This window comes from Hemitrygon akajei, chromosome 2 (assembly GCF_048418815.1).
Source record: "Hemitrygon akajei chromosome 2, sHemAka1.3, whole genome shotgun sequence".
NCBI lineage: Eukaryota > Metazoa > Chordata > Chondrichthyes > Myliobatiformes > Dasyatidae > Hemitrygon > Hemitrygon akajei.
In genome coordinates, this window is record NC_133125.1 from 40,917,827 (window position 1) to 40,936,964 (window position 19,138).

Consider the following 19,138-nt stretch of genomic DNA (forward strand, 5'->3'; position numbering starts at 1 on the left):
GAGTATAGAAGAATGAGAGGGGATCTCGTAGAAACATTTCGAATGTTGAAAGGGTTGGACAGAGTAGATGTGGAAAGGCTGTTTCCCTTGGTGGGTGAGTCCAGGACAAGAGGTCACAGTCTTAGAATTAGAGGGTACCCATTTAAAACAGAGATGAGGAGACATTTTTTTAGCCAGAAGGTCGTGGATTTATGGAATTCGTTGCCACATACAGCTGTGGAGGCCCAATCCTTGAGGGTTTTTAAGGAGTTGATTAACAGATATCTAATTAGTCAGGGTATCAAGGGATATGGGAAAAAAGCTGGAAATTGGAACTAGACGGGAGAATAGTTTAGCTCATGGAGTGGTGGAGCAGACTCGATAGGCCAAATAGCCTGCTTCTGCTCCTTTGTCTTGTGATCTTGGTGTGTTAAATTAATAAAGGTAATGAGGTAAAATTTGATAAGATCAGCAATTTCTTTCTCTTTTGGTTGAAGGTTGTCATGGAATTTTAATGACTACTGCCTGGATTAGGGAGCATGTCTTATGAGGAAAGGTTGAGCAAACTGGGGCTTTTCTCTCTGGAGCGAAGAAAGTCAAGAGATGATTTGATAGGGGTTTATAAGATGATAAGAGGCATAGATAGAGTGGACAACGGCGTCATTTCCGCAGAGTGTCAATGGCTAATACAAAAGGGCATAATTTCAAGGTGATTGGAGAAAAATATAGGGTAGGTTTTTATACAGACTGGTAAGTGTGTGGAAAGCATTACCAAGGCTGGTGGTGGAGGCAGATACATTAGGGGTATTTAATAGACACTTGGATAGGCAAATGGATGAAAGATAGAGGGCTCTGTAGGAGGGAAGGGTTAGGCTGATCTTGGAATAAGTTAAAAGGTCAACATAACATCATAGGCCAAAGGGCCTGTACTATGCTGCACTGTGCTATCTTCTATGTTCTCTGTAACCAATCTAAACTGACATTTAGAACTTGCCTCAAGAATTAAATATTTCCATTCTTTGGTAAGTGTAGTATTTTAAACAAACAATTCATTAAAATGATTATATATCAAACTTTACGGTGATGATAGCATGTTTCTCTTGCTGAATGAAACAGATATTTGCATAATGAGTTAATGCCACACACTTAATACCCTTTAAAACTATACAGCAATCTTAGAAGTTTGGCAGTTGTCTAGGCTGAAGTTTGCAATGAGACCATTTGCTGGATTTACGACTGGAAAGGAGATGCAGCAGAACTCAAAGACAACATCATCCCTTTTCACTGGAAAGAAAATAATTTGGATTGAAAATTTTTCCTTGCATGTCTCTTTTTTACATAACTTTTGTGCACTTTGCAGAAATGGATTGGCCTTTTTTTGAGGCTTTATTTATTTTGCATTATAGCTCATCAACTTCCTTTATCATCTACTTATTTCATTATCTCATATTGGCCATTATTAATTGAATTAATTTATTTAATTTCATACAAACCTGTTATTCCCTTATTCTCTCATTAACCTTCAGCTTCTCTAGTGCTTCGATTCAAACGAGCTACTAATTACATAAATAAGAAGCTGACACAGACATGGGTTGGGTTTGAGTGTGAATGTATATATAAATTGACAATACACCCCAGAATGAACTGAGTCCCAAGAACAATTGCTTTCCCTCGTTCCTTTCCAACATGCCTATCAATGGACTACAAAGTGAGCCAATCCCAGATGGGACAATTAGTTTGCAGCATCTCAGACTGATGTTCCCTCTCAGATGCAAAATCAAATATGGTGAATGAGTCTAGGTTCCCATCCCAGAAGTCTTGTACATTGAGATTGAATCCCCGTCAAGTTTTATCACACTAGACAGGTGACCAGGATTGACTGGCACCTGAATGTCCTCCTGCTGTGTGAAATGTGTGCATAGTCCACTCAGTGATCATCCTGTGGTGTGGAAGAGTGTCACGGGATCTGCACACTTTGCAATTTGTGATGAGATTCCTTATCACTTGAATATTATCTTTTATTTATACCAGATCTTTAACTTTCTGACAGATAATGACATTTGTACAGCCCTTCCATAATGTTCTGAGTTAATTTTCTCCACTGGTTAATCTGAGCAACATTGTGTATGTACATGACACCTAGAACGTGACTGAACATCCCACAGAAGTAGCACTACCATGAAGCTTGACTTCAGGCTATGCAGTTGTAGTGTTGAGATGTCACATGGGAAAGCCAGGGAAGACGTATAGGGCATAGGCAGCTGAAGGTGCAGTGGCCAATGGTGAAGCAATAGCAGTCGGCATGAATATTAAACCAGAGCTGGAAATGAGGAGATATTTTGATCCTTCAGGGACTGGAGGAGATTGAGGAGAGGGATGATTGAGGTCAAGGAGGGATTTGTAAGTAAGGTTGGAAATCCTTAAACTTCTGTTTATTAACTGGGAGCAAATGCAACTGAGGTACTGCCAAGTGGACTAAGCACACATTTTGCATAGCAGGAGCCCACTCAGGTGCTGGTCAATTCCAGACCTATAAGATGGGACAATGTAGAAGAAGCTTCATTGCATCTAACCTCCATCACCCTACCCTGGGAGTGCATGATGGGACACAGGAATGGAGATTTCTTTATTCCTTGTACCAACATCCTCACTTTGATCAACAGATTCTGCATTGCTTTTGTTGATTGTTAATAAAGCAATGTTTTGATATTTATTTGGATAGCAAAAGTTTAGGACAAACACAGGCAGATGGGATTAGTTCAGGTAGGCAACTTGTTCAGCATGAGCAAGTTAGGTTGAAAGACCTGGTTACATATTGTATACTATGGCTCATAATATTTGTACCTTAGTTTCTGAGTCCATTGTTAGTGTTCTTTATGGTGTCACATCACCATGATGATACCATGATGTGGCAGTAGCAAACAGAATTTATTGTAATACTCAGAAACTATAAAATCATCTCCTCATTTGACATGTTTCTCTGTTTTGATCTCATCTCTGAGTCATAATTAATTTTCCCGGCTTGAGCAATGACCTAATGATTAAAAGTAATGGATTACTATTTCTTACAAACTATATTATTTTAATATCCAATAAGAAGATATCACAAATTTCTGCCAAAATGAATGAGTAATGAAGCTGAGACTAAGCTACGGTATTGCATTAGCAATAAGGCATCTTAAGATCTAGAGTGAATTTTATGTTAATTATACTACCTTAAAGCTAAAAAGGGACACTTCAAAGGATAGATTTCATTATTTGGAAAAACAGATAAAGATAAATTGAATTTTACAGTGAAAGCATGTTGCAAAATTAAGGTAAATGCTGCTAAAAGCAGTACAAAGTCAGTTTCACCTTGTACTCTGACTTTGAATTCATTCTCACTAACTGGGAATACATTCTGGAAGAAAACAAAGAAAAGCTGGCTGATAATATAAGAGGAAATACAAGACTTAAATATTCAGAATTAAAGAGGGGTAGAAGTAATAAAAATGAATTCTAGATATTGCAAAATTTGGTTATGCACATACAGTATTTGTGAGATGAATTGAACTGAGCTCTGTTCTATTGAAGATGTGGATATGGCATTCAGCTGAAGCATATGCCTCATGGCCACTTCATTAGGTACACCTGTACACCTGCTCGTTAATGCAAATATCTAATCAGCCAATCATATGGCAGCAACTCAACACATAAATACAGCCAGGCATGGTCAAGAGGTTAAGCTTCTGTTCGGACCAAAAATCAAGATGGGGAACAAATGTGATCTAAGTGACTTTGACCATGGAATGTTTGTTGGTGCCAGATAGAGTGGTCTGAGTATCTCAGAAATGGCTGATCTCCTGGGATTTTCATGTACAACATTCTCTAGAACTTACAGAGAATGGTGCAAAAAATAAAGTAACATCCAGTGGGCACAAGCACTTTGTTAATGAGAGAGGACAGCGAACAATGGCCAGACTGGTTCAGGCTGACAGGAAGGTGATGGTAACTCAAATAACCATATGTTACAACAGTGGTGTGCAGAAGAGCCATCTCTGAATGCTCAACATGTTGAGTCTCCTGTACCTAATAAAGTTGCCAATGAGTGTATAAAGCAAGCAGATTGAGATGGGAATCAATGTGGCTTATGCTTTGTGCTACTACTAGTCTTGGACCGAACATATTTCCAATAGCTCCCAGTATTCTGACCGGTCTAATGTAAAGGAAATACAACTGACTGCACTTCACTCCCTCTTCCCGAGGCCAGCAACTGGAATGGCTTTGCCTGAATTGCTGGTTTCTGCTTTGCGCAATGCCACTGTCTGCAAACATATCACATGTCACCTTGGCGATGTATCACAAAGAAATTTCTTTTCCTCAGTCTCTAACTAGTGTACACACACAGTGCACCATGCTCAGTCTCCTTGCTATGTGCTGCAGCTTTGCCACGACAGCAGCAAGAATGTGACTGCTGAGCAACAAGGGCTCTGGTGTTACCAGGAAAGTTCACGTTAGGGCAGTGGATGTTATCTAAGCAAAGGCATTTGACAAGGTCCCACATGGGGCCTGTCAAGGAGGTTCAGTCGCTTGGCATTCAAGATGAGGTAGTAAATTGGATGAGATATTGGCTTTGCAGGAGAAACCAGAGAGAGGTAGTAGATGACTGCCTCTCTGACTGGAGGCCTGTGACTAAAGAGTGTCACAGGACTGATGCTGATCCGTTGCTGTTTGCCATCTATATATCAGTGATCTGGATGATAATGTGATTAACAGGATCAGCAAATTTGCTGATGACACCAAGGTTGCAGGTGTAATGGGTAGCGAGGAAGACTATCAAAGCTTGCAGCAGGATCTGAACCAGCTGGAAAAATGGGCTGAAAAATGGCAGTTAGAATTTAATGCTGACAGTGTGAGGTGTTGTAATTTGGGAGGACTAACCAGGGTAGGTCTTACACAGTGAACAGTAGGGCATTAAGGAGTGTGGTAGAACAAAGGGATATGGGATTACAGGTCCATAATTCATTGAAAGTGGTGTCACAGGTTGATAAAGGGGTAAAGAAAGCTTTTGGCAGATTGGCCATCATAGATCAAAGTTATGAGTACAGGAGTTGTGATGTTAAGTTGAAGTTGTATAATACATTGATGTGGCCTAATCTGGAGTATTGTGTGCAGTTTTGGTCACCAGCCTCCAGAAGAGAGTATAGATTAAATTTACAGGGATGGTGCTGCGACCGGAGGACATGAGTTATAAGAAAAAACTGACTAGGTGAGAACTTTATTCCCCAGAATGTAGAAGATTAAGGGAAGATTTAATTGAAATATACAAAATTATGAGGGGCATAGATAGGGTAAATACAAGTAGGCTTTTTCCACTGCGGTTGGGTGAGACTCCAACTAGAGGTCATGGGTTAAGTTTAAGGGGAATGTGTGAAGTTTAAGGGGAACATAAGTGGAAACTTCTTCACTCAGAGGATGGTGAGAGCGTGGAATGAGGCGCCAGTGCAAGTGGTAGATGTGGGTTCAATTTCAATATTTACGAGAGGTTTGGACAGGTACATGGATGGGAGGGGTATGGAGGGCCATGGTCCGGGTACACGTTTATAGGACTTGGTAGATTAAATGGTTCGACATGGACTGCATGGGCTGAAGGGTCAGGTTTGTGCTGTAATTATCTGTGACTCTATGATTCTAAGAAAGTATTGTAGTTGTTTCTAGTGGTGATCAGTATTGGCTTTAATTTTGAAATATGCTTCTCCTGTAAGATTGAATTTAGCTTTATTTGCTTTTCAACTAATTCAACTCACTAGACTCACGCTGACCCCCTCATATTAATGTATAGCCTTGTACCTTTCTCTCTCTCTGTCTCATGTCCATCATTTCCCTTTTAATTGTTTTGTACCAACACTGGGAGTAATTTCTATTGGCCAGTAAAAGGTGTGGGAGGAAACTGGATCACTTAGAAGAAACCAGTTTGATCTCAAGGAAGACACGCAATCACAATACAACCCAGTAAATGACATGAGGTTTGACTTTGGGCCAAGAGCTGTGAAGCAGTAGCACTGCCTGCCAAGCCACTAGGCTGTCCTTGATTCTGGTGCACAACCCTACGCACATGTGGCCAACATCAATTATACAGCCACACAAGATATGATAGACCAGAGCACCAGCGTGCTTGTGTTACTCTGGAGAGCCCCACACGCTTCTGTGCTCTCACTTGGTGCACACTGCCCAAACTCACCATGGAAAGCATACATTCCCTCCCAACAGCTGCAGAGCAAACCGCAGGTGAAAGGGAAGAGGGAAGGAAATGTAAAGGAGGGAATGGTTCCCTTTAAGCCAGAACTTCTTTGCGCTACATTTCCAAATGTGACGCTGGTAAGCACAATCCCAGTTTCCTATTCAGCAACTGTCCTAGCCCTTGCTATTTCTCTGATCCTGTTAATAGAAGATAACAGAACATAAATAATCCCAAACATATACATATATAGTCCCAAACATTTATAATAGTGGGTTGAAATTACTGAAGAGGACAATGAGTTAAGAGGATACTATCATTTTCTATGGCTTCATCCCTGTCAATGGCCACGTGTTGAGTAATTGCTGTAGCTGTGATGAGCAATACTTTCATTGTGGTGGGAATGTGCTGTTGTAGATGTACCTGATTCACTGTTAATGGCTGCAGTTATTCATTGTATTATTCTGCAGAACACAGGGAAATAAGTGTTCTTGTGGAGGATGAACTTGTCACGGTTGAGCAGTTGGCAGTGTATGCAAGCTGAGACATGGGTGTGAAGTTTGCTACACTGCTTTTGTGGAGCGCATGAATGTTAGATACAAGTGCTGATTGATAGAATTTATTGTTAGATGAGGAATGGCACTGCATTTGGTTGGGAAACGCCTGAAGCTTGTTTTGCATATACTGTGTTACAGTGTTTGAAGAGTGACTTTGATCACTCATGTGGCTGTTGAACAATACCCTTACTCAAATGGGAAAATGTCATGGCAATTCTCAGAGGATGTACTGGTGGGCTAGTCAGCTGGATTTAGATAAGCAAATTTGTGAAAAATAGCGGACAATTGCAAGAAATACAAGGTTGTGATAATAGGTGATTTTAACATTTCACATACGGTAAAAGAACCGAACGAGATAGAGTTTGTCATATTTGTTCAGAAAAGTTTCCTTAATCAATATATAGAGGTCCCAGCTAGAGAAGGCATGGCACTGGATCTCCTCTTAGGGAATGAAACAGGGCAGGTGACAGAAGTATATGTAAGGGAACATTTTGGATCCAGTAATCATAATTTCATTCCTTTAAAGATAATTAAGGAGAAGGATAGGACTGGACTTTGAGTTGAAATTCTGAATTGGAGAAAGACTAATTTTGATGGCATCAGAGGGGTCTGGCAGAAGTGGATTAGTTTGGGCAAAGGGATGCTTGGTAGCGAGAGGCCTTCAAAATGAAATATTGAGAGGACAGAGTTTGTTAGAATAAAAGGCAAGGCTCTCAGGTTTAGTGAACTTTGACTTTCGAGGGATATTGAGGCCCAGGTTAAGAAAAAGAAGAAAACACATAGCAGGTATAAGCAGCTAGGATAAAATGAGGCATTATGCAAAAGAACTTGTAAGAGATAAATCAGGATGGTTAAAAGAGTACAAGAAGTTGCTCTGGCAGACAAGGGGAAAGAGAATCCCAAGAGTTTCTACAGATATATTAAGTGCAAAAGCAAGGAACAAAATTAGCCATCTCGAAAATCAGTGGGGGAGAATGTGATATTTTTGCATATGTATTTACTTCGAAGACAGACATAGGGCTTACTGAACTGAAGCAAAAGAGTAGTGAGCTTAAGGGTTGTATCCGGATTACAGAAGAGGACATGCTTGCTGTCTTGAGGCAGATTAGGGTGAACAAATTCCCAGGGCTTGACAAGGTGCTCCCTCAAACCTGGTGGGAAGCTACTGTAGAAATTATAGGGGCCCTGGGCAGAGATATTTTTAAAATTCCTTAGCCACAGGTGAGATATCAGGATAACAAAAGTTGTTTCATTGTCTAAGAAAGGATTTAAGAATAAGCTGGGAAATTATAGGCTGGTGAGCCTGATGTCAGTTGTGGGTGAATTAATGGTAGTTATTTTAAGGGACATATAAGTATTTAAATGATTTCTGTGCTGTTGTGCCTTATTAGGGATAGTCAATACGGCTTTGTGCATGGTAGGTCATGTCTTTCCAGATTATGGAGTTGGTTGAGGAGGTTACGAAGAATGTTGATGAAGGAAAAGTAGTAGATGTTGTCTACCTGGACTTTAGCAAGGCCTCCATGGGAGACTGGTCCGGAAGGTTAAGTCGCTTGGAATTCAGAATAAAGTAGTAAACTGTATTCAGCATTGGCTTAGTGGGAGAAGATGGAGAGTGGTAGTAGTTGGTTGCCTCTCTGACTGCAGACCTGAGACCAGTAATATGCTACAAGGATCCATGCTGGTTCTGTTGCCGTAAGTCAATTATATCAATGATAATGATATAATGATAATGTGGTAAACTGTACCAGCAGCTTTGCAGATAACACCAAGATTGGGGGCACAACAGACAGCGAGGAAGGCTATCAAAGCCTGCAGCAAAGACCTGGACCATGAGGAAAGTGGGCTGAAAAACGGCAGATGGAATTTAATGCAAACAAGTGTGAGGTGTTGCACTCCGGGGGTGACAAACCAGGGTAGAAGTTACACAGTGAATGTTAGGTCATGGAGGTGTGCAGTAGAACAAAAGCATTTGGGAATACAGATCCATGGATCCTCAAAAGTGGTCTCACAGGTAGATAGGGTTGTAAAGAAAGCTTTTGGCGTATTGGCCTTCATAAACCAAAGCATTGTTGACAGGAGATGGGATGCTACGTTAATGATGTATGAGATGTTGGTAAGGCCATATTTGGAGTATTGTGTGCAGTTCTGATCACCTACCCACAGGAAAGATATTAATAAGCTTGAAGGAGTGCAGAGAAAATTTACAAGGATGTTACCAGAACTTGAGGACCTGAGTTATAGAGGAAAATTGAATAGCACGGGATATTATTCCCTGGATAATAGAAGAATGAAGAGAGATCTTATAAACACATGCAACATTATGAGGGGTATAGATAAACTAAATAGATGCAGGCTTTTCTCCCTGAAGTTGGGTTAAACTAGAACTAGAGGTCACGGTTTAGGGCTAAAAGTGAAATGTCTAAGGGGAACCTGAGGAGGAATTTCTTCACTTGAGGTGGTGTGAGTTTAGAGTGAGCTGTCAGTGGAAGTGGTGTATGCAGGTTCCATTGCAACATTTAAAATAAGTTTAGATAGGTACATGGATGACAGGAATATGAAGGGCTACGGACTGAGTGAGTGTAGATGGGATTAGGGGGAGAAACATGTTTAGAACATAAGAAATAGGAGCAGGAGTAGGCCATCCGGTCCATCGAGCCTGCCCCGCCATTCAATAAGATCATGGCTGATCTGTCCATAAACTCAGCTCCATCCATCTGCCTTTTCCCCATAACCCTTAATTCGCTTATTATGTAAAAACCTATCTAACTGTTTCTTAACTGCCTCCCTAGGCAGAGAATTCCACAGATTCACCACTCTTTGGAAAAAAACAGTTTCTCCTCATCTCCGTCCTAAATCTTCTCCCCTGAATCTTGAGGCGTGGACCAGATGGGCCGAAGCAGCTAAATTTCTGTGCCGTAGTACTCTATGACTCGATGAACACTAAGTATTTGAACTTGACTCACACATTGTGTTTCAGGAGGGCTTGCTGACTTCGGCAGATAGAGTTCTATGGTGCACCTTCTCTCCTAAGATCTGTGGTAGAGCATTGGAAAACCACGGTGTCACTCTCTGCCGCCTAATCGCAATCTAATTTTCCTAGGTCACAATCAGTTGTTGAACTCCTAACAACATCTGCTTTGGCTGTAATCCCCTCTTTTAAGAGGAACAGGCTGACTTTTATGTTGTACAGACCAGCTTTGAATGGTGCCAGAAACTCAATATTAGGTCCCCTGTTGAGGTTTACAACCAATAAATAGTATGGTTAGTGCTGGCTGTATGCAGCAGTTATACAGTCTACTTAAACAACTTCCAACAGCAGCCTATGTAAATTTGCCTTGCTATAGGCATAGAAATCAACTGACATAGGTTAATCACACATTGCAATGCCTGCCCTCACCGAGTTTCAAATCAAGGAGGTATTAAATGTTTTGCCTTGTTTTTGCAAATGGTTCTAGAAGTAGAAAGCAGGTGTACCAGAGGAGATTTTGAGACAGTTGTTAAACTATAGTTCTCAAGTAAGTTCATTGAATGCATGCTGTATCAGTCTCCTGGAATTGCTGATGAAGTCCTAATATTTTTTAAAAAGTTAGAAAGGGGACTGCAGAGACTCTGCACAATTTCCAATTCAAGATTCTTTGTGTGCTGACAACAGGTCATAAGCTTTGGAACTAAGAGACACCAGGGGATACAGATTCCTTTACACAACTGTTGCTGGAGCATTCAATACTTTCTACAGTTTAATTCTATGGGGATTGAATGGCAGTGCATATTAATGCTCCTCAGAAAGTGAAGCTGCCCACTTATTTTCATCTCCTTGACTATTTACAGCCTGGGCTAATTGCAGGCACCAGCCAATCCCCTTTCTGGTCAATATATCTAGAAAAGAACAGCAGGAAATTGGAGTGAAAATCACATTGATCTGCAACCAGTGGCAAAAAGACTTCAATAATCCAAGAAGATGTTTCCAAAACAATTTGCTGCCTATTGTCGTGACCACAGTCTGGCATCATGCCCTTAATTATATTGGAGATCTCCAAGCTAACCAAAATGCCAGATTTTTAGGAATATTGTAGGCCAAGGATATCGGCACTCAAACCTGAATGAGAATTATGTTATCTCTTTTCAGGCAATTTGCAGTGCAATTCTTGTGCCTAGCACTGATGCAGGCCTACTTTTGCCACCATTCCAGGACATTTCTTTGGAGCCAATGTTGAATTTGATACAAATACTCCAGGCATGAGGCAGAAAAAATTAATTCGATTTTTTTTTTGTGGAAAAACTTTGTATTAATTGAAAACGATATATGTGTTCTTGAAAAGTATTTAGCTCAATGTGACTTTTTCTTTAAATATAGGCAATGAACCTATTACCGACCCTGGATATTATGGTAAGTGGAAGAAAAGGGTATTATAAGATATAAATTGATAAAAAGATATAAATTGCTGAGTATTTATGTAATCTTTCTACTAGACAAAATGTTGGCAATGCACAATGGCACAGAATTCAAAGTTACTTTGAATTTAACCACATTAGGAAAATAAATGAGTAAGTTCACCCAAAATTATCAGAGAATGATATCTGTGGAAATCTTTAAAGACTAAAGCAAAGTAAATTTATTTGTGTCTGACCATGGTCTGGTTGTTGTTGTGCTGACAGTGAACTCCTGTATAAATAATTTTTCTATTCCTCTACAGTGATCATTCTTGTTTGACAACCACTAAAAAATCTGATCAGAAACAGAAACAGCTGTAATATTCTCTTGAAGGTGTTCCAGTAGATGTGTGTAAATAGTATGTTATATTATTCCAGGCAAAATATTCAAAACAATTATCATCAAGTTCTCAAGAATTGTTCAGAATTCTCTGGCCAGACTGAAAATCTATAGGATGAAATTCTAACTTCAGCGAGAAACATTGGAAATTTCTTACATGAGATGCACATTTATTGCGGTGGTTATGTCTATGTTCAATTTCTGAAATACGTCTTTAAAAGTCAGTTTGAGAATGTAGCCAATATATGAATATTTAATGTAAGTCCTCTCAGTTCTCAAGGATGAGCAGTTACCCTACTGAAATACCATTAGATCTAATCCTTTTTGTGTGGTGTCTTATACTGGTTTGGAAGATAATGAACTTGTTCATACACATTATGACTGCTGGTGATTGTGAGCATTGTAATAAACAACAAGAAATGGAAGAAAGCAATGCCTTTTGTGAGCTGTTGTGATCTGGGTATTATTAAAGTCCAATTCTTTACTAATGGAGATAATTGAATTGTATGAGTGACGTAAACTTCTTATGATAGATAAAGCAATAAATTGCATAAAGGTTTGCTCCCGCAATTGAAATATTTTCTTTTGACATGCCACTTAGTAGTTCAATAACCGAGATGCATGATGTCCAATTTAATACTGAAATGCTGGAAAATTTGCTATTAGATTTTCTTCAAGCTTCCAGTTCTATTTATTTTTGTACTATGCCATTGACAGCACTGAAAGCAATTACAGCAATTGAATCTTATCGGGGTTAATTTTGAAGTTAGAAAAGTTTAAAAGAGAATAGAACAGGAGGTGCTGATGAGTTTAAGGAAGGTGGGAGTGGTGCTTCTTGGAATACACAGACACGTGTGCGAGCTAGCTACGTCAAGCAGTTAGTTCCTACACCGTTCCTAAAACGATTGGGTACAGCACAATATGTGCAGTTAACTTAGGAAATAACAATGTTTCTTTAAACGTTTTACACCTGAGCTTGTTCTAACAACAACTTGCATGCAGTTATGAGCCAGTTTGTGGATAGATCTGGTGGGTATAGCTTCCTGACAATACTCTGGTTTGTACTGTGGGGAGGGAAAACTACACACAAGTGATGGAAAGGGTCTATTAGGCTACAATGGACAAGAGAACACTGAATTTTTAAAGGTACCATTAGTGCATTATCAGAGAAGATTAACTTTGGATATTGATCCATATTCTAGAGGTTGCTGTAGGTTTATAATGGTTTTACATATATAGTTATAAGCCTCCTGTTTGTCATTGCTATTATAGGATGTGAAATATTTTATATCTCTCACTTACAGATGAATATGACCAGATTACCTTTGGTGTGAATTCAGATAATTCAACTGCAATTGGTCCACCTAATGTTACAGAAAAGACAATGGAAGATGGAATTGCTGTAAGTATCATTGGAAGAAACTAGTTAATGACAGATCAGACTTAATCAAGCATATGTGAGGAATAAGAAAGAGAGAAATATTTGTAGCATCTCTCAAAACCTCAAGGAATTTGACATGAAATAGTTACTTTTGAACTGTAGTGTCTTAGAATCATAGCAAGCTTTAGTAACAGCCAAACAAAATTTTCTTGTCAGTATTGGTGGTTGAGGGATATATATTTGCTAGGAGATCAGTGAGAACTTGTATGTGATCTACCATGGAATCTTTTGCATCCATTTGAGAGGACAGGCAAGAACTCTATTTTTCCTCTTATCTGGAAACATCTCTCAGTGCAGCACTAAGTTATCAGCTTAATGTAAATTTAACTGTCCACTGTGGGACTTGAACCTTCAATCATCTGACTCCTATGTGTTATGGTCTTATAGGTGGATGGGGTTGAGTGGGATCCGGGATCAGCCATGATGGAATAGCAGAGCAGACTCAATGGGCTGAATGGCCTAGTTCTGCTCCTATGTGTTATGGTCTTAGGGACTCCGAGTTAAGTGTCATCAGTGGATGACAAATGTGTATTTAATAACCATTGAAACAGTATATCCAAATATATTACAGGCTGAAGGAAGACCACTAGGGAAGATTTAGCAAAAAAGCTGCAGTCATTATGCAAGCAAAGAAAACCATTGATAAAGTGACCATTTGCCATAGTGACTCACCATTGGCCACATCAATGTCAAATATTAATCATTCAACAGGTCATCACCTTCATGATTTAAAGATATTTTATGAAGTTGTGTTAATAACATGATAAGTAGAGTTCTGGGTTTTAGCATGTACATATGCAGTGGATTCTGGTTAACGGGAACACATTGGGATCAGTACACTTTGGCCCAATTAAGTAGCTGGCCCAATTAAGTAGCTGCCCCAATTAGCTGAAGTTTCATCGAAATAATTAGAGTTATAGAAAAGATAAAATGAGTGACAAATTATGTATTTAAATGAAATACAGAACAAATTATAACACCACCAATAGCACTATAGTATTATAAAACTGTGTATTAGTTCCTAATCATTACCGATGGAAGAATTCACCCAGTGTTCACAATGATCAAATTCCACACGGACACCTAGTGCAGATAATGGACTGCCTTCATAGAGTGTTCTCAATAATTGCATACTCCAAATCTTCATTTTCATTGTAACATTCAAAATGATTGTTAATACCTTCAAATTCTTCATAGTTCCTTATGTTGAAGTAGTTAAATCGTTTCATTTTCACTCCCTGTTGTTTCTGCCATCTCAAAGCCTGAATGCTTGAATCTGTAATGAGTGAAACAGTTCTGAATTCTTACTGCTTATTTCTCATCAACCATCAGTGACAAAAATGACTGCTTTTTGAACCCAAACACACGCAACTGACCTATTTAAAAACTGTTCACTCTAAGCACACTGTAGTGTCTAACAGCTGCACAAGTGCGCTGGTTAGAATTTGTTCGGCAGCAGTCTCCTGCCCTAATTAAGTAGCATGGTGTCCCAAATAAATGAAGGGAATCCTGGCAGTTTTCTCCATTAGTTTTTGTTCTTTAAGAGTTGTCCCAATTAAGTGGCTGCCCCAATTAACTGGAATACACTGTACTTAAGATTGAAAATGCATATGTTATTTAATTTCAATTTCCTCAGTGAACTGGGAATATTTTGTTAATATTCCCCCTGGAAACATTTTGTAATAAGTAATTGAAATGGTTTTATTGAGTACTATGATATCTTTGTGGGTTCCTGGCAATATCCAAAGCATGTTTTCTATCTGGACAGAGTAATAAATAGCCAAATTTGGAATTTTGCCTTAAAAGTACATTAACAAAAACAACCTACATCTGTATAACATTTCTAATGTAATTAGATTAGAGTCTCAAGGCTAATAGGAATTAAGAAGATTGCATCTTCTATGTACATGATTAGCAGAAGTAAATGCAAAGTTTGATATGAAGCAATAATTCATCTCCATATTTTCTCTTGGCAATATTAGTGAAAGTGTCTGCATAAAAACTGTCAGTAATACATCTGCTTAGTAGAGAGCAGTAATCTAGGAGGTCACCCCAACGTTCCCATTTGAGAAGTTCTTGATTCTGATTGAGCTTTAGAGTCATACGGCATGGAAACAAGCCCTTTGGTCCATTGAGTCCATGCTAACCACCAACAATCCACATACCAATCCTACATTAATCCTGTGTTTTGTCCTCCATTCCTTCAACCTACCTATAATACATGAACCTACACATCTTTCAGATGTGGGAGGAAACCAGATTGTCTATAAGAATATCATGCATTCAAAGGGAGAACATGCAAACTCCATAAAGATAGCGCTTGAAGTCAGGTGTTGTGAGGCAGAGGTTCTGCCAGCTGTTCCACTCTATCAAATCTGGCAATCAGATGTAGTTATTGGGTGAATATGTGTTTTAAGCTAATGAGGATAGTTGGAAAGACATGTTGTAATAGAATTCTGTGAATTTGCAATGGGATTATAGGTGGACAGTGATCAGGTAAAAGACTAGCAAATGGTGTTTAATATGGGGAAGAGAGAGCTCTTATATTTCAATAAGAGAAACAAATGGTAGATAATCATCCAACTGGAGATAGGTGCAAGTGAGTAAGGAACGATCTAGGTGTTCTAGTATATGAATCACAAAAGGCTAGTAGGCAAGTCCAACAAGTTAAAATACAACGGCTTTCAATGTAAAGGGGTTGGGGTTTATAAAAAAGGTTCTTGCATTTGGACAAGGAGATGGTGAGTCCACACCAGAATACTGTTTATGGTATTGGTCCTCTTAAAAAAAATTAAATACAGACATTAGAGGCAGTGATGAGATTCACCAAGCTGATTCCTTCAATGAGAGTGTTATCCTAGAAGAGAAGCCCATATTCCTTGTAGTTTACAAGAATGAGGAGTGAGCTTATTTATACATGTAAGATCTTAAGGGTGCTTCGCAAGGTAATGTTGGGATTTTTTTTACTTGTGACAAAATCTTGAACAAAGGAACATAACTACAAGATAAGGGGGCAGTCATTTATAACTGGGGAGGTAGAACTTACTTCTCTTAGACGATTTCTTCTCCTTGAAATTTTCCGGAATTTTCTATCTTAGTTGTATTATTAGATTATTAGGAGTTCTTAAAGTGGAGGTGGATAAATAATTAAAAGATTGGGGAATAGTGGGGTATGGAGAAATGGCATGCAAGAAAAGTTGATCAGCCATGATTATATTTAGTGGTATGGCAGGCTCGAAGGAACTGGTGACATCCTCCTGCTCCTATTTTCTTGTGCTCTCATTGATTTCCTCCTTCATATACTGGGAGGGTAAAATTGTATCATCAACTAGCCTTTGCATTTCCAGTACAAACTCCAAGTAACCAGAAGCAGACCAGCACTTGATTTGGCACTTGATACCAAGAGGTGTAGATCCCTAGTAAAAGATAGTAAAATTAAAAGATTGAAGCAGGGACCTTACATTAGTAACTATGTCACTTGCCTCCCAGTTATCACTTACTAAGACACAAAGAAAGTACAGTGCAGGGAGACAATAAGGTACAAGGTTATAACGAGGTAGATTCCATGCACTTCCATCTTCCGGTGTCCTTGAAGCCTCGTGATACATGTTTTCAGGCTTTTGTATCTGCTGCCTGACAGGAAGGGGAAGAAGAGAGAATGAATTCATTTCATTGGAGAGCACTGAATGTTACTGAGATCTGCAATCTATACTTGCATCTTGCTTCCATTTAATATTTACCATATGTTGTAAAGAAGTTTAGTTCATTACAATTTACTTTGGTTGCAAAGACTTAAAATGATTAAAAGCTGATAGTGGGAATAATATTTCAGATTAGCATAATTTTAAAAATGGCCTAGGTAAAAGTTTAATGCTTGGAATAGAATAGATAAACAACAATTAATAGGTTTTTTTAATTTTCCCAGTTTAATTATAGCTGCCCAATGTTAGCAGCTAGGCTGATGAACTTAGTGGTCAGGGAACAACACACACAAAATGCTGGTAGAACACAGCAGGCCAGGCAGCATCTATAGGGAGAAGCACTGTTGACGTTTCGGGACGAGACCCTTCGTCAGGTCTAACTAAAAGGAAAGATAATGGTCAGAGCTCAGTTTTACTGAACAGGAAAAGTACTAGTAAGTAAAACAGGTAGAAAATTTGTTGGGTTGTCCATGTGCAGTGAGAGATCTTGGAGGTGGTTGAAATAAAAGAAGTAGATGAAAATGGACGCGATAATTTAAAGAGGAAAAATTAATAACAAGATGAAAGGGGGGTAGTAAAAATCAAGCTGCAGCCCATAAGTGAGAAATAAATTATTTTTCAATCATTACTGATTTAATTCTTTTTCTTAGACAAGTTGGTTTTAGTTGTTTGCTGTTCTGGAGAGTGGAACACTGGGATAACATAGGAATATTAGGAACAGGGAATTGCACATGGAACCTCTGTTATTTACTGATATAGGCTTGACAGACATATGGCTGCCAACTGTGAAACACATTTTTATGATAACGTTTTCTGTGATTAACCATTCAATTAAATATTGGCTGATTTGCAACACAACTCTATTGGCTGCCTTTGATCATATTCCTTGATGACATCTATCTTAATCTTGAAATGGTCCCAGCATTCACAAGCTTTTGAAGGATTAGGAGCCCTTTCAATATTAAAACATCATAGAAGCTGTATTAAAAATGAGGTTATTATCTAGGTATTCTAGCCACTAAATTAAATCTTACTCAATAAATCGGATCAGGTGGGGAGGATATTATGTCGGATCCAGACAACAAACTATATCAGTTTATTGTTGAATCAACAACTTGACTGGCCTTAGCAGGAAGCAGAGCGATTTATACCATTAATGTCACAATGAAAGTAACATATAAAGTTACATGGGTAAGTGCCATACGGAGTGTGAGCGGTGGGATTGGGAGAGTGGGCTCAGGAGTCATGAAGGACATGGTCCTCTTGAAACTGAAGGGAGGGGACGATTGGTCTACTGGTGGATCCTTGTTGGAGATGTGGTAAAAGCAAAGGAAGTGGAAGTGGATAGCCCTCAGGGTGATCAAAGGTATCATGGATGTGAGTGAGAAAGGATTCGACTGGTGTGAAAGGAGTTAAGATTGGAAGAAATGAATTTGGTGGAGCAATAGCAAGCCAAAATAATGTGCCTGTCTGGATAGTTTTGCTTAAAATTTACACCTTTTTCTCTCTTTCCCAGTCTGGTGAGGAACCTTTGACCTGAAATGTCAACCTTGTTCCTCTTTCCAAAAGTGCTGCCTAACTAGTATTTTCTGTTGTTTATTTCTGTTTGATTTCTAGAATCTGCTGTTTTTGCTTGTTCCTTTCTCTCTAAGTACTCACAAAATGAGAAAAAAGGTTTCCTTTTCAAATCATCATTCAATTACAATATTTTGATGATAAATAAAACTGCTTTGGAATTGGTTTGGTTGAAACAAAAATGTTCATTATTTATTGTCTTGGTTCTGCCAGCTCTGCTCAAGCAGGAGGTAAAGCTAAAGCTGGACTAGTCCATCTTTAACATTCTGGTTAGGTTTGATGGCATTCCCATGACAAAGTACCTGAAGTCTTCAGTTTTAAATCTGGGCTGAGCAAGACCAACTGTGGTTTTCCAACCAGGCCAACCTAAGATAGAAAGTAATCAGCTTTAGAAGAGTATTAAACATTTTCTTTCCTCTGTGAATGCTTCTTTTCACTCCCTTCATCTCAGCTTAATTCCAAAGAGAACAGATATAATACTGGGAAACATTAACAGCAGAATTGACTGTTTATACTTGTTCTTGGAAGATAGTATAATTTCAGAATATTGTATAAAATATTTTAAACAAAAAACATTTTGTGTCTCCTAATATCAAAGGGTTTTATTTGTTTTAGGTATACGTTGTTGTTGGGATTGCAGCATTGGCATGCACTGGATTGATACTAATGTTAATTATTCTGAAGTTTGGAAAACATTCCAAGTTTGGAATGAAAGGTAAGAAAGTTACAATTTTTTTCTCCATTCTTCTGAATAAAACTTCATTCTAACCAGGTGGGTAGAGGGTGGCTGATGGCATTACTTTAGCCTGCATATAGTCATCACTTAATTGATAAGATGGTTAAAATCTGAAAAAAATAAGCTGCAAAAATACGGAGTGCTAATTCTCACTGTGA

General features: G+C 38.8%; 1 protein-coding gene across 2 annotated transcripts in view; it reads left to right on the plus strand.

Annotated features, from left to right (window-relative positions):
- Window positions 1-19,138, plus strand: part of ntrk2a (neurotrophic tyrosine kinase, receptor, type 2a) — a 240,500-nt gene that overhangs the window by 65,427 nt on the left and 155,935 nt on the right. The window contains exons 9-11 of one of the 2 annotated variants that reach the window (XM_073070915.1): window positions 11,111-11,143; window positions 12,832-12,929; window positions 18,860-18,959. In XM_073070915.1, coding sequence (XP_072927016.1) covers window positions 11,111-11,143; window positions 12,832-12,929; window positions 18,860-18,959 — 231 coding nt within the window. The remainder of the gene's footprint in view (window positions 1-11,110; window positions 11,144-12,831; window positions 12,930-18,859; window positions 18,960-19,138) is intronic. The other variant, XM_073070924.1, reaches the window with a different exon arrangement.